Here is an 18,999-nt window from a genome sequence, read left to right as displayed (position 1 = left end):
CTCTTCTTTCTATGATCTATCCTGTCTCATCATCAAAACCGTAAATCACAACTACATTTTTTTTCTTTTTAACACAAAACGGGGGTCCATAAGGGTTTCCAGTCAGCGATAAATGTAGACAGTGTCTTTTCTCTAATTAAACAAGGCAATTGGGCCATTCCCGGTTGGGTGTCTCCAACGAGCACAGTGGGAAATTGAGGCCAGGGGAAGCGCCCAGCACGGCGGGGTCTGGAGACGGGGGGAGGGGGGAGCGGGGAGGGGGCGGTCCGGGGCTCCTCCTTCCCCTGCCGACCGGCCACCCCGCGGCCCCGTCCCCGCTGCGCATTCCACCGGCTTGGCCCGCTCGCCGGCGGCTGCCATGAGCGCGCGGAGTCCCCCGCCGCCGCGGGCTTGGCTGCTGGCGCTGCTGCTGCTGCTGGCGACGCGCCCCGACGGTCGCGGGGCGCAGCGGGCGCCGGCTTGGAGGCAGCAGATCCGCTGGGAGAACCGGGGCCGCCACTACAGCCTCTTCAACAGCGCCGCCCAGTTCTTGCCGCCCCGGCGCGCCGCCGCCGCCGCCGCCCAGACGCTCTACCTGAGCGCCGACGGGGCGGCCGCGGGAAGGGGCGCGGGGAGCGCGGGGGAGGGGTCGGGTGCGGGTGCGGGGACGGCTGCACCGCGGAGCGGGCCGGGCATCTGGGCAGCCGGCGGGGCTGAGTCCGGCGGTCCGCTGCTCGACGGGGCGGCCGCCTCGCCTCGCCCGCGCCCTGCAGGAGTGGCGGCCCGGCGGCCCGGCGGCCCGGCGCGGGGGGATCCCCGGGCGCCCTTGCTCTCCCCCAACAGCATCTTCGACCGCCCCGCCGCCCGGCCCGGCGCAACGCAGGAGAGGCCGGGCTACGGGACCCGCCGCTTCCCCCACGGTGAGCGCGACGCCGGAGAGCCGCGGGGATGGCGGGCGGCGGGCAAGTAGGTGTCGCGCTCCCGGGAGGAGGGAGAGCCTCGCCTATCTCAGAACAGCCTACCTCGCAGGGTTGTTGCTACAGATCCCCACGGGGGATAATAATTGCGCAAAGAAGTAAAAATAACAAAGTCAGATTCTTCCTAAAGTATGGGAAAGACTCTCCGACCTATATTCCACCGGTGTTCCCACTTCCTCTTCAGTAGCTCAAGATTGTTTCTGGGAGGACTTATGTACAACAACCCTGTTAGGTAGGCCAGGACTATCTACCTATAGTGGGGATGGAGGGGGAGAGTGCGATTTGGATAACTCTACCTGGCCAGGGTGGTTAAGGTAAGACCGGAATAAAGACTTGGTACCTAAACCCAAAAACAAACGTGGGTGATGCTGTGCCCTATTCCTGCTATCAGGTTAGATCTCTTTCTTTTGTCTGACCTACAGCACAGGATGGTGGGGTGAAGTGAGGGGAGATTCCCATGTAAGCTCCCATGAATTCTTGAGAAAACAGGGATATGAATGGGAGGAAGAAGGGAGATTGGAAGAGAGAAGGGAAGGGAAGGGAAGGGTTGCCAAGTAGATGAACAGAGGGAAGGGAGGAAGGGGATGGGAGGGAGGGAGGGAGGGAGGGAGAAAGGCAGAGAGAAGAAAGAATCAGGAGGTTGACAAAAGAAAGGAAGGATGGAAGGAAAATGGGACTGAAAAATAGAAGGGAAGAAGGAACTGATGGAAAAGAGGGAGGGAGAAAGGAAAGAAAGAGAAGAAAGAAGGAATAGTTGACAAAAGGGAGGGAGGGAGGGAGGGAGGGAGGGAGGGAGGGAAGGAAGGAAGGAAGGAAGGAAGGAAGGAAGGAAGGAAGGAAGGAAGGAAGGAAGGAAGGAAGGAAGGAAGGATACTGAACACCTTCCACTGGCAAGCAACAGATTATTTCTTCTCTCCAAATCTCCCTTTAAAGTAATCTGTGTAAGTGCCCACTGGAGCTTCTCTGGGGAATCAACTTCCATTATCTCAGTCTGTGTCCTGTGAAGAAGGTGCCCTTCTTTTATCAATCAGAAGACCACCACCACCCCTACCTTCTGGGGCTCTCTCTTCATTCTGTGGAGGACTGTCATTCAGAAATGCACAGAGAGCAACCAGGAAGATTGCTCCCATATTATGCGTGATTTCTGCAAATCCCCCTTCACTCACCTTTTTTTCAAACCTGAAAAGCCTCATCAGGCAAAAATTCCACCATTACAAGAACTTTATTCCTTTTTTTGCGGGGGGGGGGGGAGTCCTTGGTGCTGAAAGATGACCTTCTGTAAAACTCAGGGGCGTTTTCTTAAATAGTTTTTTTTAAACTATATCACAAATTTTGAGGGGGGGGTAAAAATGGGGATGCTATTTACGCTTCAAATGGGCCCCTTTGGGAACAATACAATCGTGATGTAAAAAATGCTTTGGTGTGGAACAGATGACAAGGCTTCTGTGTGACTTGTGCAAAGAGGTTGTGCATGCAATGAGGGGGTTTCTGCAGGGATATTTACACACACACACACACACACTCAAACACACACAGATTTATCACTCAGGTAGTTTATCTTCTAAGGTAAAGGTAAAGGTTTCCCTTGACATTAAGTCCAGTCGCATCAGACTCTAGGGGGCGGTGCTCATCTCCGTTTCAAAGCCGAAGAGCTGGCGTTTGTCCGAAGACACTTCCTCTGTGGTCATGTGGCCGTCATGACTACACGGAACGCCGTTACCTGCCTGCCGAAGCGGTCCCTATTAATCTACTCACATTTACATGTTTTCGAACTGCTAGGTTGGCAGGAGCTGGGACTAGCAACGGGATTCGAACCGCCGACCTTCCGATCGGCAAGCTCAGCAGTTCAGTGGTTTTTAACCCGCAGCGCCACCGCGTCCCCTCGCTGTTTATCATCTAGTGGTGTCTAAATTCCCCACCCCCTATTAATCTTAGTAGAAGAAAGACATCTCATCCTCTCACAGCCCCAACACAACAACCCATCTTAGCTGATTCAGACAAGCAACTTCCCCCCCCCACCCCATTCATCAGCCACCTCTCCCCTTATTTTTTTTGTTTTTTCAGTCTTCTGATTTTCTTGCCGTTCTATCAGCATTATTTATTTCTGTGGTTTTTTTTCCCTGCATGCTGTTACCCAGGACAGCCTTGTTTTTCTCTGTTTATAGTATAATTCTGGGGTCCCTTCCCACCTCCATGGCATTACTGTTGATATTACATTGTTTCTTTCATTCCATTGCGTGGCAATTCATATTTCATACCGAACACATTGATGCATCAATTGGAACTGGAGAGCCAAACTGACTCATGGTCTGCTGGGGTCCCAATATCCATGGTGCTCAGCTGGGCGGGTATGCAGCCCTCCCTGATGTGCAGACAAGCTCATTTTCAGCCTACAAAGTCTGTTTGACTGGATGGCAGGTGGGGAGGGAGGTGACTAAAGTCCAGCAGCTGATCTCTGTCTGTCTCTCTCCTGCTCTTTCGCTCCCTCCTTTCAGGCCTGCCTGACCTGATCCCTGATCCGTATTTCCTACAAGCATCCACCTACATCCAGAAAGTCCAAATGTATGCCTTGGAATGTGCCGCTGAAGAAAACTGCCTTGCGAGGTAGGTGGCCACGCCTGGCTGGTTTTATTGCTCTGCATCTTTGGAAAAGCAGCCTGAGAAACCAGCCTTTCAAGATGCAATATTTGGGAGAGAAATAGGACAGATAAGGATTAAACTCCCGCAGCCCCAAGTCCTGTGGTAGGTCATGGTGGCGGGTGCGGGTGCTTTTCAGTAACCATGGGAGGGATCAGAAATGCTCCCTCTTTTGAATCCAGAGCTGGGGAGACACAGGCTCAATTCGCCCATCAAGCATGAAACCTTGAAGAACTCTGAACAAAACAGCCCATCTTAAATTAACCTGTCTGAGTTTGGGAAGAGAAGACCCACACTGGCTGGGGAATTCTGGGAATTGAAGTCCACACATCCTGGCTGGGGAATTCTGGGAGTTGAAGTCCACACATCCTGGCTGGGGAATTCTGGGAGTTGAAGTCCACACATCCTGGCTGGGGAATTCTGGGGGTTGAAGGCCACCCTTCCTAAACTTGCCAAAATTGAAAAACACTGCCCCCAAAAGAACCATTTCCTCCGAAAATAACTTTTTTCTCTTCCCCTCTTCTGAATGTCGCCTTTCTCATCCTTCTTTCAGTGGTGCCTTTGGGCTAAAGTGTGTTCCCCTCTCCCTTATCTAGCTGGGACGTTCTGCTTGAAGCTCCTGCATCTTTTCAGGGGGAGCCCTGTGCCTCGCCTAGGGTCGCAATCCACCAGGAGGTGACTAGGCTCTGGATCCCTGGGGCAGGCTGTGCCTGACATGATGTCCCTTGGTGCCCAGAGAGAGAGAGGGAGAGAGGAGATGCAGATAGAGATCCTTGATTCCCAGAATTTTTTTTTCAATTAGATAGATAGATGCTGAGAGAGAGAGAGAGAGAGATTGGGAAAGAGGGATGTAGATAGAGATTGTTTTATTTACTTGTCAAATTTTGCCACCACCCATCTCCCCCAAGGGGGGACTCTGGGCGGTTTACAATAAAAATAAAACATTAAAATATAGTAATACATAAATAAATATCAGATATAAATATAAATATAGAGTGAAAAAGATAAAATCAAATCAAATCCAGATAGCGATGACAGTTTTAATGCCACTCATGTATATCTAAGGCCATCTTAGGGTGCCAGCCATCCCCAGGAGTGACTACTTCCCCTCCTGTCTCAAGCAACCTGGCAAAATGAGGTCTTCGGTTGTTTCCGAAAGGCCGCAAGAGATGGAGCCTGCCGTACCTCTGGAGGGAGGATATTCCAGAGATCCTTGATTCCAGGAATTTTTTTTTAATCAGATAAGATAGATGCTAAGCGAGAGAGAAAGATGTAGACAGATAGAGATCCTTGATTCCCAGAATTTTTTTTTTAATCCTTGCCAGCAAACAACAGGCCAGTTATGCTATCTGGCCTGTTTTTTGCCAGCAAGCAAGAAAGATGTCCTTTGGTGCCAAGCCCCACCCATCATCAGTATCATGACTCTTAAAGGACCGTCTTGCAGGGGGATGTCACAGTGGGGCAGGGCTCTCCATACCGTGTTCCTCTTTGCCACGGACAACCCTAGGTAAACCAGCTAAAACTGGTAGGAAGTGCTCTATGAGACCAAGGGACTTGGATTTCTGGGGGCAACTCTGGACCAAACTCCAGCAGAGCAATGCACTACAGGGGCAGGCAGTCCATCCTCAAAGCCCAAACAGCCATTTCTTCATCCTGCGATCCCTCTACCCACAATGCCCCTGACTCGTCAGGATGTCATTTATTCATCCACTGTTGTGCAGCAATTGCCATTAGGAAATATCTCCTAATCTTTAGCTAAGGATGAGTTGTTTCCATCCATTTATTCTTGACCTTCCATTGGAGCAAGCAAGGAAAAGTCAGCTCTACTTCTGAGCAATCTCTGTCCCTCCCCCTCCGCCCCCACTACCTCCCCAGAAGTTTCACATTTTTATTCCTCCCTTCCACCTCCCCAGCACTGCTGCTGGTATTGATTTTTGCATATTTAATAGCAATCCGGGAGCGCCAGTTTGTGAAGGGATGTTTGCAAAACTCAGAGTTCCCAGCCAGGTCTGTTCTTGCTGCAACCAAGGAAGATCACGGTTCGAAAGAACAATCTGGAATATTTTCCTGCAAAATTTGGGGGTGGAGGGGAAAGGAATGTGTCATGCTTACTTTGGCTGTGTCTCAAGACAGTCTAAAGCAGGCAAGTGTTGCTGTCACTTTATTGATTCCAGCTTAGAAAATGCCAAAATTCGGGTGGAAATGAAAGGGCCATTTCCTGTAAACACTCCAACCAAGTAGGCAGTGATGCCAGGCAGGGTGGCATAGAAGGGTCGCTCATTGCCCGCCACCATTTGCTTGTTTGCTCAGACGGTGAATTGCCCACTGCTCTTTCTCTCCCGCCCCCACCCCCAGCATTCCCCACATAATTCTTTCGGAGCTTGGAAAGAGAGCCTTCAGCCACCTGTGCAGAATTCACAAGGGCTGGAAAAATTCCCTCTGTGTTCTCTCTGGAGGCACATTTTGTTGAGCTCTGTTCGGCAACACCCTCAAAGCAGAAATGTGGCATTGGGGTAAAAGTGAGATCTGTCCAGTTAAGCAAAAAGTGGTCTTAAAAGAGAACATGTATACCTTTCTTAAATTTATATTTATTGAGGATTTTATGCAAAGTGAAAGACAAATCTAAAGAAAAAGATAGAAAAGAGAGAGAGGCAAGAAAAGAAGAAAGGAAAGGAAAGGACTGAAGTTATGAAATATAATGACTTCCAATCTTCTCTTCAACAGATATTAACGCATCGTCTCCCCTCCCTCTTAACTCTTCCAGAAATCCCTTCAACCCCTGATTTCTCTTCTGTTTCAATCATTATCATTTCACTTCTTTCTTCTTTTAGCAAAAAGTCCATAAAAGGTTTCCAGTCTTTGAAAAAAGCACTTGTTGTTTTCTCCCCAGCCAAACAGGTCCACTAACTCTGACGTTTTTATGATCCATTCCTCCATTGTGGGAATTTCAGTACTCTTCTGTCTTTGTCCAAATAATAATCTTGCTAGAACACGTATACCTGTCTGTCCTCCAAAATGTTGGAAGGAAAGCTGTTGGACTCATTTAAGGTATCTTTGCATGGTGGCATCAGGGTGTGTGCAAACTTGTAAAGTTTCATTGGGAAAAATTCCAGGGCCTTGTTCCCTAGCAGCATCCAGCCTCAAAAAAGACCCTTGGGTAGATACAGGAAGGTCACAATTAGTACGTGTTCAAATAATGCGATACTTGATTTAGTGTGAATACCAGGTACCATTTAATGCAACCCCAAAGCCAGTGACTGCTGGTGTGTGTGCAGTTGAGTCTAGCACAGGCCCCAGTCTGGCTGGAGTTTTTGACACTGCTCATCTGCATGGGTGCAAAATGGAGAAAAGGAAGATTCCACCAGAGGAAAACGGTCCAGGTTTTAAAAAAGGTCTTTTTGTCAGGGTAAGTTTGCCTTTAGGAATGACATTTTGAAGTTTTTTGCATTTATTTTGCTTTCTATCACTACTCTGTGACTTCGTTAACCATAAATTTAAATTATATTCTCTTTTACCTTTTACTGTAATATTTCATTAATATGCACATAAAAATTTATGTTTAAAAAATCTTCATTACCTATTTCTATCAAGTGTGAACCAATTACCATGCAGATTGTCCTCATTTAGCAACTGCCTCATTTAGTGACTGCAGTTATGATGGTGATGAAAAAGTAACTTTGCAACCAGTCCTTGCATTGACAACCTTCGTAAAGCAAAGCTGAAGTCAGATGGTGAGCACAGTTGCGGTTTCACTTAGCAACTGCTTTGCTTAACGACTGAGTTGCCCATCCCAGTTGTGGTCACTAAAGGAGGTTCAGGCAGCAATAAGCTCTTGGATAGGAGGCCACCACAAAACCCCAGGCTGTTAGATTGAGAAGTTGAAAAGAATCTTGCAAAAAGATGAGGCAAATCATCTCTGTATAGGACTTTTTGACCAGAAAACTGTATAAATGGGTCCACATAACCCCCAGGGCTGAAGTTGAATATGAGGGTGTGGTTTCTTACATTTGCACCAGCAACTGGGGGAGGCCAATGAAAATGTTTTCCTTCGAAGTACCCAAATGTTAATTGCAGAATAGAACAGAAGCAAACCATACGTGTGCAGGTTAGCCTTATCTTTTCAGCAAATGCTGAAACAAGCCAGGAATATTGGTAATTGGTCATTCATACAGGAGGCAGCAACTTGGTTCCATCCCTTTGGCGTCACTCTTTCCCGCAGATCTGCCTACCAGCCGGGGGTGAGTAAAATCAGCTCCCGGGTCCTGCTTCGTTTCCCCCAAAGAGTGAAGAACCAAGGGATGGCAGACTTTCTGCCCGTGAAGCCACGGCACGAATGGGAGTGGCACAGCTGTCACCAGTAAGTGAGCCAAGCGGGACAGGGATGATTGTGCAAGGCTCATTTCTACTTTGGATGTGATGGTATGTGGGAAAGACCTTGGGAGACAGGCGAAGAGACGCTGCCAAGGGAACGGTCAGATAAGAGGCAGCTGAGCCTGCAGCCGCAAAATGGGTGGAGCAAGAGGCTCAGAAGGGACCCTCCCTAGTTTCTCAGGCTGTAAAGTAGACGGGGTGGGTGGGGGGAGAACTGTCCTTTCAGACTTGCAAGATTCTCTTAATGTAACTTTACAATAAAGTAGAATTAGCTCCTCTGGTCGTGATTCCTGTCTGGTCTGCCTGGGAAGGCGGACATCGGCTGACCTGTTTTCTAGATGTGTGTTAGATCCAACCGTAAGCGAAAGCTAATGAAAGGGCTTGGGTGCATCCGATAAACTAGGCCATCATAAAAACAAAACTAATGAGGGTTAGTTAACCCAGTTTAGTGGACAGTCGGGGGCACATCAAGGACAATCCAAGCCGTGTGTGTGCGACACATGTCAACAAGAGGCAGAACCACAGTCGCACACTTGTGGCTGCCTTCTTAATTTTTTTGGCACCCCTGCACCCCAGACTCAGGCAATCCAAAAGGAGAAATAGCCTGATATTCCTACTGAATGTGGGTGGAAAAAGGACAGAGAGAATTCCTCACTTCCTTACTTCCTTACTTAACTCACGTGCATGCACAGACCAAGTCAGGGCTCATCATCATCTAACTAAAATGATGTCAAAGGTTTTGTTAGTTAAGAGGCATCAGACGCTACCTTAAACTCTCTTGTACAATTCTGCTTAGAATTGGGCTGGTGTAATACAGCCTTGTGCCCAGAGACCTACTGAACAAGAGAAGAGAAGAGAAGAGAAGAGAAGACTAATAATAATAGACTAGACTAGACTAGACTAGACTAATAATAGAATAGAAGAAGAGAAGAGAAGAGAAGAGAAGAGAAGGATAGGATAGGATAGGATAGGATAGGATAGAAGACTAATAATAATAGAATAGACTAGAATTATAATAGACTAGACTAGACTAGACTAATAATAGAATAGGAGAAGAGAAGAGAAGAGAAGACAAGACTAATAATAATAGACTAGACTAGACTAGACTAGACTAATAATAGAATAGAAGAAGAGAAGAGAAGAGAAGAGAAGAGAAGGATAGGATAGGATAGGATAGGATAGAAGACTAATAATAATAGAATAGACTAGAATTATAATAGACTAGACTAGACTAGACTAATAATAGAATAGGAGAAGAGAAGAGAAGAATAGGATAGAAGAATAGGATGGGATGGGATGGGATGGGATGGGATGGGATGGGATGGGATGGGATGGGATAGGATAGGATAGAATAGAATAGAATAGAATAGAATAGAATAGAATAGAATAGAATAGAATAGAATAGAATAGAATAGAATCGGAACAGGAACTTTTATTGTCATTCCACTATACACCAAAGTGCACATTAAAATGAAATTTCACTGCAATTGGCTCTCAGAAAATAATTACTATAATATATATTATATATTCTTAACCATTCCACTCCCCTAATCCTTATCCCTGGTAAATATCACGGTCCGACACACAACATGTGCCACCATGAAGCAAGGGGGGGTTGTTACGAGTCCCGGAGCCTGACAGCCCAGGGGACAAAGCTGTTGCCTGATCTCGCTGTTCTGCATCGAATGCAGCGGAGCCTTTTCCCAGGGGCTGACAAGGAGAACAAGCCACGGTGAGGACGGGAGGGGCCACGGACAATCGTTCGGGCTCTGGCCGGGCAGCGTGTCTGCGCTGTGTCCTGAACAGGAGGAGGTGAAATCCCAGTTATCCCCTCTGCTGCCCTCACCACCTCTGTGCAGACTTCTTATCCGAGGCAAATAGGTAGAGATACCCAAAAATGGGGGGTGGGGGAGAAATAGCCGTAAAATATCACTCTGCAAATCAAGTTTGACAGAAGTTCTTCATTAGAGGTTTAACGCCCAGGAAGCTTAATGCAATTACAGCAGCTGACTCAAAAGCTCACATTTTCCCTGTTCTGCCTGGACAAACAGGTTGTCCCAAAAGCCCAGGTGCATGAAAAGCCCAAAATCTCTGCTCTGGGCAGGGACTTCTGGCTGACACCGCAAATTACTGTTGCCACCTGTTGGAGCAGTGTTCCCCAACCTTGGCAGCTTTAAGACGGGTGGACTTCAACTCCCAGAATTCCCCAGCCAGCCATGCATGGCTGGCTGGGGAATTCTGGGAGTTGAAGTCCACCCGTCTTAAAGCTGCCAAGGTGGAGAAACACTGTGTTGGAGCCTAACTGAGATATCTTCTAAGCCTTCTTTCTTTCAGGCACTTTCATAGCATGGAGGCGTTCAGCAACTATGACCTTCTGGATGCTGTCTCCCACAAGAAGGTGGCCGAGGGACACAAAGCCAGTTTCTGCCTGGAGGACACCACCTGCGATGCGGGTGTCCGCCGCCGCTATGCCTGCACGGCTCATCTTCAGGTGCGCAATTGCCGGCTTTTTCTCAGCTTGATCTGCCTACCTCAGCAAGACCAGGGGCAAGACTGAATCATGTGGTCATCTGCCATCTTGACGTTTTTGACTCCCTCTCCCCAGCAGATGCCCCCAATCCCCCACTTGGTTTTTAAGTATGTTTCTGCAGTAAAAACTAAAGACCGTGCTTCGGAAGGCTTCTCAAGTTATAGGGTAAATGAATCCTAGTCCTAAGCGACGCCCCTCTGCATTGGGGAAGGCAAAAAAGTCAAGATGGTGGCCACAACCCTGTGACTGAAGCCCTGCCCTTCTGGCTGGGAGATTCTGGGAAGTGAAGTCCATGCATCGTACAGCTGCTGAAACATCACTCTTAGTGCAAACTTAGGATTATTTTAATTCTGCTTTCCGTTGATAGTTGTGAGCCGCCTAGAGTTTGTGGGTAAGATTGGCAGCCACATACCTTTCCTAAATAAATAAATAAATGTCATTCCCCCTCCCTTCCTCCAGGGTCTGAGCCCTGGCTGCTACGACACGTACCATGCCAATATTGACTGCCAGTGGATTGACATTACAGACGTCCCTCCCGGAGAATATATCCTCAAGGTAATAATAATAATAATAATAATAATAATTTATTAAATTTATATGCTGCCCATCTCCCAGTGATTCTGGGAGGTTTACAAATTGGCATTTATACAAGTAGTCCTCACTTAACAACCATTCATTTAGTGATGGTTCGGACTTACAATGATGCTGGAAAAACTGACTTACGACCAGTACTCACACTTACAACCGTTGCAGCGTCTCCACAGTCACGTGATCACGATTTTGGCACTTGGCCACCAATTCGCATTTATGGCCGTTGTAGCATCCCATGGTCACATGACTGCAATTTTCGACCTTCTTGGCCAGCTTCTGACAAGCAGAATCAATGGGGAAACCACATGATTTGCTTAACGACTGCCACAAAAAAGGTCATAAAATCAAGTCAGATTTGCTTAATGACCAGTTCACTTAGCAACCAAAATTCCGGTCCCAATTGTGGTCACTAAGTGAGGATTACCTGTACACCAGTATTTGGACTAGCAGAATTCTAAAAGGGAGGGTTGCTTGGAGGGTGTGGTTGTACCTGTCCCTGAGTTGCAAAATGTGGGGTTCATTCATTCATTTTCATTGAAACTATTACACGAAACAGTCTGGTTCTGATTCCCCAGATTCTCTTTCCCAGCAAGTTGAGCATTTGAAAACAGGATCCTTTTGCACAACACCAGTCAAGGGTGGTTTTCTCCAAACTGCCTTAAAAAATCAGCAAATGCTAGGGTGCATATTTTGGAATTCCTTGGTTTTATTTTTATTTTTTAAGGACTAGGGGAAAGTAAATCAGCCATTCCCCCCACCTCTGATAAAAGGGTAGCACAATTTTGTTCGAAGTTTGAGCAATCATCAGTTGGGGGACACAGTGTTTCTCAACCTTGGCAACTTTAAAGTTGCCAAGGTTGAGAAACACTGGGGGGTCAGAATGCATGAGGATTCTGTGGTTCTGCTTTTGAGGTGACCGTCAACCCAGATTTCCTGGTGGCCGAGTCGGACTTCACAAACAATGCCGTCCAGTGTGACATTGTGTACACGGGGATGTATGTCAACACGCAGAACTGCAGAATTACAAGGTACCACAACAGGGCACAATGCATCCATGGGGGGATAAAGGGGAACACAACCTGCATGGGTCAGTTGTACCATTGTGGTCTGCCGGGGGGGGTGTCAAACCAGGCAAGATTGTGGGTGTGTCATTATGATCCAAGCCCCGCCTTTTCGTACATGTGTTTACAAAACGGGTGGGACTCGGATCCCTATGAAAGGAGTTGCCCAAGAAGGTGGAAAGGGAAACACAGAAGGTTTTACATGGGGAAAAGCCCATGTCAGAATTGTGCATTTTTCCATGACCTCACAGAAATGTGACTTGCAATTTCCCTCCTTCCTCCCTTCCTTTTCCTCTCTCTCCTTCCTTCCTCCCTCCCTTCTTTCTATCTTCTTCCTTCCATCCATCCATCCATCCATCCATCCCACATCTGTCTCTCTCTCTCTTCCTCCCTTCCTTCTTCTTCCTTTCCATCCTGCAGCTTCTGAAAGAAGATCCCCCACCCAGGAAACAAGAATCCTCAATGGACCCTCTTTCTTGGCCCAGTGCCTCGGTCCCGAGACATCCCCCTCGACCCCAAGTCTCTCCTGGAGGAGAGGAGGAGGGAATGGAGACCGAGGAGTTGCCTGGCCTGACTCTGTGCCCACTTTCTGGGGTGCAGAACTGAATTCTTGCTTCTCTGCCCATCCTTAGGAAGCAAATGCCTTCAAAGCCTGTTGAAGAGAAAACGAACACCCCCCTCACCTTTTTGCTTTTGGAGGACCCCTCCCCCAGTATTACTGTTAATAGGCTGCAGAAATGACCCCATAAATGTTGCTGGTTCTAGCAAAGAACGATCACTTGCAGGGGCATCGATGGAGGGGGGCAGGTATGTCAAAAAGGTCTGCATATAAAAAGGGGTGGGGCTTCAATTATGTGGTCGCAGCCACCATCTTGACTTGGGTCAGGGACATCTGAGACGCTTCCTAATGTTATCTCCTTTCTCTAGACTTAAAAAATATTTCAGCCCCTTTTGCCTAGCCAAGTGGTTCCTGCGGGCCCCCATCAAGGACATCTTCCTCACTCAGCACCCTCGGAGTGCCCAGTTCCGTGCAGTTTGCCTCTTAGTGAGCCAGCTGTTCAAGACAGCAGTTGTGGGTTTCGAAACACTGCAGGCAAAGAGATCCATTTGCACAAGAAGTTGCTTATGGGCAAAGGGGAAGGTATGGATAATTGAAAAGTGTCTGCTTGGAGCCTTGCCTGTTTTTCAACAGCTATGTGAGATCCTGAACAGGTCTACGTGCCCACTGAATTCCTTGGGCTTTTAGAGGGACGTTTCCTAAACCCCTCCCTCCACAAGACTTGCCTTCTTTAGCCCCAAATGAGGCCCTCCTGTCCAGCAGCACCTGGTGCCCCCCACGCAACTGAGCCAAGGCCCCCCGAGAGCAGAGCAGGAATTCAGGGATGTTGGGCCAATTCTAGCATAGGTGTGAGACAGCCCGGGTGAAGGATTCACAGGGACAAAGTCATGCACGGACGTTGCTGATAGTGGTGTAACCAGATAGCGGGGTGTGTGGGTGTGGGTGTGTGTGTGGGTGTGCGATGCTCATAGTGCTTAACTGCCCTGCTAGAAAAGCAAGTGTTCTCTTTCGTAGTCCCAGTCCTTCCGTCCTGCAGTAGGGTTATGTGCGATTAAAGCAACTCCTAAATTGCGCAGATGTCCTTGCTGAAGCTCTGTTAGAAAGCTGAAGGGTGGGGAACAAACTTGGAAGGCTGCATTCACCTGCTTTTTTAAAATGTGTACCTCGTATATCTGTAGCTGAGTGGCACCTCCGTTTTTTTCCCCCTTTTAAACAACAATCTTTATTGAAGTTTACAAATGCCAAGATGAAAAACGAATACAAACTAAGAAGAATATTGAAAAAATAAAAAATAAAGAGAAGTGCACAGAAAAAGGAAAAAATAATAATAAAGGAAAAAGATATACAGGTAGGCCCCAGTTTAAGAACGTTCCTAAGTCTGTCCTTAAGCCAGATTTGTATGTAAGCTGGAACAGTTTCTTAGCATGTTAGTCAAATGTTTGTCTTAGTATATAATATATATATATATATATTTACCTTTCTACGCATATAAAACACTTAACCAAATACACTAAAACATCGTAAACATCGTAATACAGAAAGTGGTATTGTGTATTTGTCCCGAAACCTTGTACTGAACTCGAATTTTTAGTATAATAGTCTTTATGGCAGCCTGTTCTTAACTCGGAGTCGTCCGTAAACTGGGACATTCCTAAACCGAGGACCTGTTGTATAAAGAAATAATTTCCTGCTCCATCAAGACAAGGACGAATAACCTCAGTAACTTATCACCACCTCTGATATTTCAACTAAAGATCTCTTCTCCCCATAAGTTATCTCTTACCAATAAACGAATTATAAAGCCTCGTCATTCCACCCTAATCAGCAAAAGTCCATTAAGAGCTACCAGAAATAACAACATATATATTTTAACCTTAATCAAATAAATCTGCATCTCCATTTTTTTTCCAAGCTTCTGGCAATAAAGCTAAGCTGCCCGGTGGGTGGAGGTGGGAGAGCTATGCAAAAGCCACAGGACATCCTGTCTCGTCATCTCCAGGAGCCTGGGTCACAACTGCGTTCAGGGCAAGAGAAATTCCCGCCTATCACAGAATCATAGATTTGAACGGGGCCTCAGAGGTCATCTGGTGCAGGCTTCCTCAACCTTGGCGGCTCTAAGCTGTGGGGACTTCAACCCCCAGAATTCCCCAGCCAGCTGTGCTGATCGAGTTGTTTTCGACTCCAGGCGACCACATAGATGTCCTCCATGATGACCTTCCCCCTAACCTGGTCCTTCAGGTCTTCCAAAAGCACAACCATCGCCCCTGTAACTGCGCCCACCCCCTTGGCTGCTGGTCCTCCTCCTCCTCTTTCCTTCCACCTTTCCCAGCATCAGCGCCTCCTCCAGGGAGCTGGGTCTGCGCATCATGTGACCAAAATGTGATGATTTGAGCCTGGTCATTGGTGCCTCAAGCGAGAATTCTGGGCTGATTTGTTCGATGATCCATCAGTTTCCACTGATGATCCAACCATATTCATGGCTGAGCTGGAATTTTCACGTCAGACCATCTACAGATGATTGCAACCACTAGGGATATTTTTAACTTCACTGAGGGCAGAAGTTGGCCACAGCTTCTCCACATGCCAGCAGTCATCACAATCTACCTATTGGCCGCCTGTTTCCTGCAGAAACGTGTCCCTCAAGAGCGTTGGGGTGGCAACAGAAATAACTTTTTCAGCCATCCTTTGCGGTTTATTTCTGAAATAAGTTTTAGGTCTACTTCTAAAGTATAAAATATAACGTACCTCTAAAATACGTTTTAGGAACAGCGGCAGTTTGAAATTGGCTGGGACCAAAAAACCACTGTGCAGAAGATGCATTAGAATTCCCGTCTGTGTGTGTTTGCACAAACACGCTCACAATGGATGTGATGCTTGCCAAGAGGCTCACCCGGTTACTAAATGTATTTGGGGATATGAAATACGCTGCAGAGTGGGAAAAGGAGGCAAAGCACACAGCATCAAAACGTCTTTATTATTTTACAGAGATCACTGCATAGCTGGTGAGCATCCCATCTCAAGAGACAGTATCGCAAAACAAATTATCAACAGCCTGGAAGCAGTAGATGTGCCCTTTAGGGTGGCCAGTCCTGAAAAGAAAGTCTGGCGGTTTCCCAGTTTGGGGAGGGGGGGTGGAGAGGCAACGGGGGGCCACATAGGATGCAATTCAAGCCTTGCTGCTTCTACTGATGCTTTCCCTAAGCGTGAAAACCTCAATTTTGGGACAGATTAGGACAACCAGCCCAGTTCCACATTTGGTCCCACAGACGCCCCACCTCTGAAACCCAGACCCACAAGGTGTCCTGCTCATCAGCATCATCTGGTGCCAACCCCTAAAAGGTTGCAAAAGATCACCTGCCTGCCCTGGCTGGGGATTATGGGAGTCTGACCCATCTGGAGGGAACCAGTTGGAAGAAGGCAAGCCAACAGGAACACTCAGCATATTCAGTGTGGTCAGGCTTCACATCTGGAGCTGGTGGTAAGTCTTGGGAGCCAGATGTTTCCCCCTTGTTTGGCACAAGGTCAGTCTTGGCAGAAAACCTTCAGATCCAATTGGGCTGGATTTGGAAGATCTACTGCAGACAGGAATGAAGCCCACAAGTCAATCTGCTCTTTGTAGGGCAGTGTTTCTCAGCCTTGACAACTTTAAGATGTGGTTAAGGTACCAGGCTAGAAACCAGGCGACAGAGTTCTAGTCCCACCTTAGGCATGAAAGCTGGCTGGGTGCCCTTGGGCCAGCCCCTCTCTCAGCCAAGAGCCAATCAGGCGCGGTAGGAGAGTTCTAGTCCTGCCTTAGGCATGAAAGCCGGCTGGGTGACCTTGGGCCAGCCCCCCTCTCTCAGCCCAAGAGCCAATCAGGCGCAGTAGGAGAGTTCTAGTCCCGCCTTAGGCATGAAAGCCGGCTGGGTGACCGTGGGCCAGTCCCTCTCTCTCAGCCCAAGAGCCAATCAGGCGCAGTAGGAGAGTTCTAGTCCCGCCTTAGGCATGAAAGCCGGCTGGGTGACCTTGGGCCAGTCCTTCTCTCTCAGCCCAGCCCACCTCACAGGATGGTTGTTGTGGGGAAAAGAGGAGGAGGAATTAGGTATGTTCACTGCCTTGAGTTATTTATAAAAATAATAAAGGTGGCATAAAAAATAAATAAATAAATACAAATAGAAGGTTTTCAACTTATCCTGAAATGAATCGCAATACAAAAGAAGAAAAATCAGAAGTAGCCACAGGTTTTTGCTAGAAAATTAGGCTGCAGAGAAATCTAAAGAGGCTGAAAGAAAATAAAATTGGAGACCGCAAGGAAGGGAAGAATGCCACAAACATAAAAAGAATGGTGGAAGTAGCTTTGATGGCTACTGAGAAGAAGCTGGCTTGTTTTTTTCCGAGGTAACACACAAAGTCTTGGAATGAATGTGAATTCAGGGAACTGAAAATGTGTAACACAAACAAACTAGGTTCTGGAGCTGGGAACAAACTGAAAACAACACACTATTGAATGGAAAACGGATGAAGGTGTGGGTTCTTCATGAATTCAGTGACTGCTGTAAAAAAATAAATAAGCAAGTTAACTGTGATGCTGCCCAAAGAAAGGATGCTAGAAGAGATCTTGTGATGACCAAGCTACGCAAGAGGAGAAATGCGCAATCCTAATCAGAAAGGATGTTTTTCAGTAAGGACAGGAAATGATGTGCAAGACCGGTTGCACAGCACTTCTGAGGCCAAGGGCCACACCCGCGGCTTCAACTATACCCCGAGGGGAGGGCAAAAGTCCAGAAGATGGGCACAGGAGGTCCATTTCAAATCGCTAAATTAATTCAACTCTTTCATGCCCCCTTCTGCACAGAGAAGATGATTATGTGCGGATCTTTTTGGCAATCTATGGGGGCCTTCATTTTAACGCACAGGTAAAAAAGTCTAGAATAATTTAAGCAACACATTTCAAATGAGAAAATGCCTCTCCAGGACACAGCTGAGGCCCTTGTTCTTTGCTGAAATTTAATTAGCATGTTTAAGTCAAGATGGTGAACCCCAAGTCTGACACCCAGGGAGCATTAACGGTTTGCAGGCTGTCCTAAAAACTCTGCAACTATTATGTCATCTGGGAATGAAGTAGTTCCTCTCTGGCACCCCAAAAGGTTTATAGGACAGCTGGCTTCTTTCAGATTTGGGATTTCCGATAGACAGGCCCTACTTTTTCTTAAGAGTTTAGAAGTCATCCAAAACGGCTGATCCGTCATAAAACTTTGAACGTTGCTACCACGTAACTGTGAAGCTGCTGTTCAGCATTCAAAAGAAGAGTGTGCATCTGTTCTTTAAAAATAAACATGAAAAGAAGGATGCAGAGTGTCCCATATTACATTCATAGCCGCAACAGGTGGCGGCACCGAGCTAAGGTTTGGCTGATGTAAAAGCTAAGTGGGGTCAGACTTGATTAATAGTTGGATGGGAGGCCACCAGGAAATTTACCCAGCGGTGGAAGCGACAATGGGAAAAGGAAGAAAAAGCTCTCTGTTGTATATTGTTGCCAAGAAAAGAACATGGACAATTTCTGGCGATCACCGGAAGTTTATCGACTGAAGGGAGTCTTTATATGACGTTTGGCACAGTCTACCCAAATTGCAACCCGGCTGAACAATTCAGAGGCACGCCCTGTGGGAAATCTTTACCTGCTTAAAAGAGGACTATGAAGCAGGTGCTCAGTCAACACAGGGCACGAGCATCGAAATAGAATAAATTTGTAGAGGAGAGAGGAAAGATGGGTCTCCGGATGAGACGTGGCGTTAGAAGGAACTTCAGCCTGGCTGACAGAAGCCTGGAGTTGACTTCCAAAAGATAAGCAAAGTTCCCAATAAGAAATCCGATGTAGGGATTTATTTATTGCTCGAGGGAGCGACATCCTATCCTACACAAGGACTTTTCCTTGTTCAAAGGAACGGTGAGGATTTCTTAACACCCCACTCCATTTCGAATCTATAGCAAAGCCCTCCCAAAGCAGGATAGTTAAAAGGAAGGGACGCCGCCAGCCAAATTGCAAACACGCTCTTAAAACCTGGGTGGGGAAGATATCTCCCCCCAGGATCGTCTCAAGTGCCATTGCCAGCAAGGCCAGGAGAAGAGAACCTCAAGTTAGATTCAGCCCCAACCGGAAGGTGATGGAGATGAAGCCAAGTTCATTCAAGGAAGGACCGCGAGATGGGTTTCTTTTTTACAGAAAGTTTACTCCTGGATCACAGAGAAGCCTCTTGTTCCCCTGACACAGAGAACATACGTGAATGAATGAATGAATGAATGAATGAATGAATG

The 18,999-nt window shown here is 47.3% G+C and overlaps 2 protein-coding genes and 1 long non-coding RNA gene across 3 annotated transcripts in view; 1 reads left to right on the top strand and 2 right to left on the bottom strand.

Annotated features, from left to right (window-relative positions):
* The window catches only part of EEF2 (eukaryotic translation elongation factor 2), a 57,639-nt gene that overhangs the window by 7,743 nt on the left and 30,897 nt on the right, over positions 1–18,999 (bottom strand). The gene's annotated exons all lie outside the window — the stretch shown is intronic.
* On the top strand, positions 359–12,752 carry LOC134488611 (protein-lysine 6-oxidase-like). The gene is made up of 7 exons (XM_063291073.1): positions 359–899; positions 3,452–3,560; positions 7,813–7,950; positions 10,299–10,455; positions 10,954–11,049; positions 11,998–12,113; positions 12,632–12,752. The coding sequence occupies exons 1-7, from the start codon at positions 359–361 to the stop codon at positions 12,750–12,752; spliced, it is 1,278 nt and encodes a 425-aa protein (XP_063147143.1).
* LOC134488487 (uncharacterized) lies at positions 15,665–18,945 on the bottom strand. Its single transcript, XR_010066974.1, has 2 exons — positions 15,981–18,945; positions 15,665–15,877 (listed from the first exon to the last, which is right to left on the bottom strand). It is a non-coding gene; the product is annotated as an uncharacterized LOC134488487 (long non-coding RNA).

The sequence above is a fragment of the Candoia aspera genome, chromosome 1 (genome assembly GCF_035149785.1).
Source record: "Candoia aspera isolate rCanAsp1 chromosome 1, rCanAsp1.hap2, whole genome shotgun sequence".
In the NCBI taxonomy this organism is placed as follows: domain Eukaryota; kingdom Metazoa; phylum Chordata; class Lepidosauria; order Squamata; family Boidae; genus Candoia; species Candoia aspera.
The sequence above is the reverse complement of the archived record's forward strand: the minus strand, read 5'-3'. Positions and strand labels throughout refer to the sequence as shown.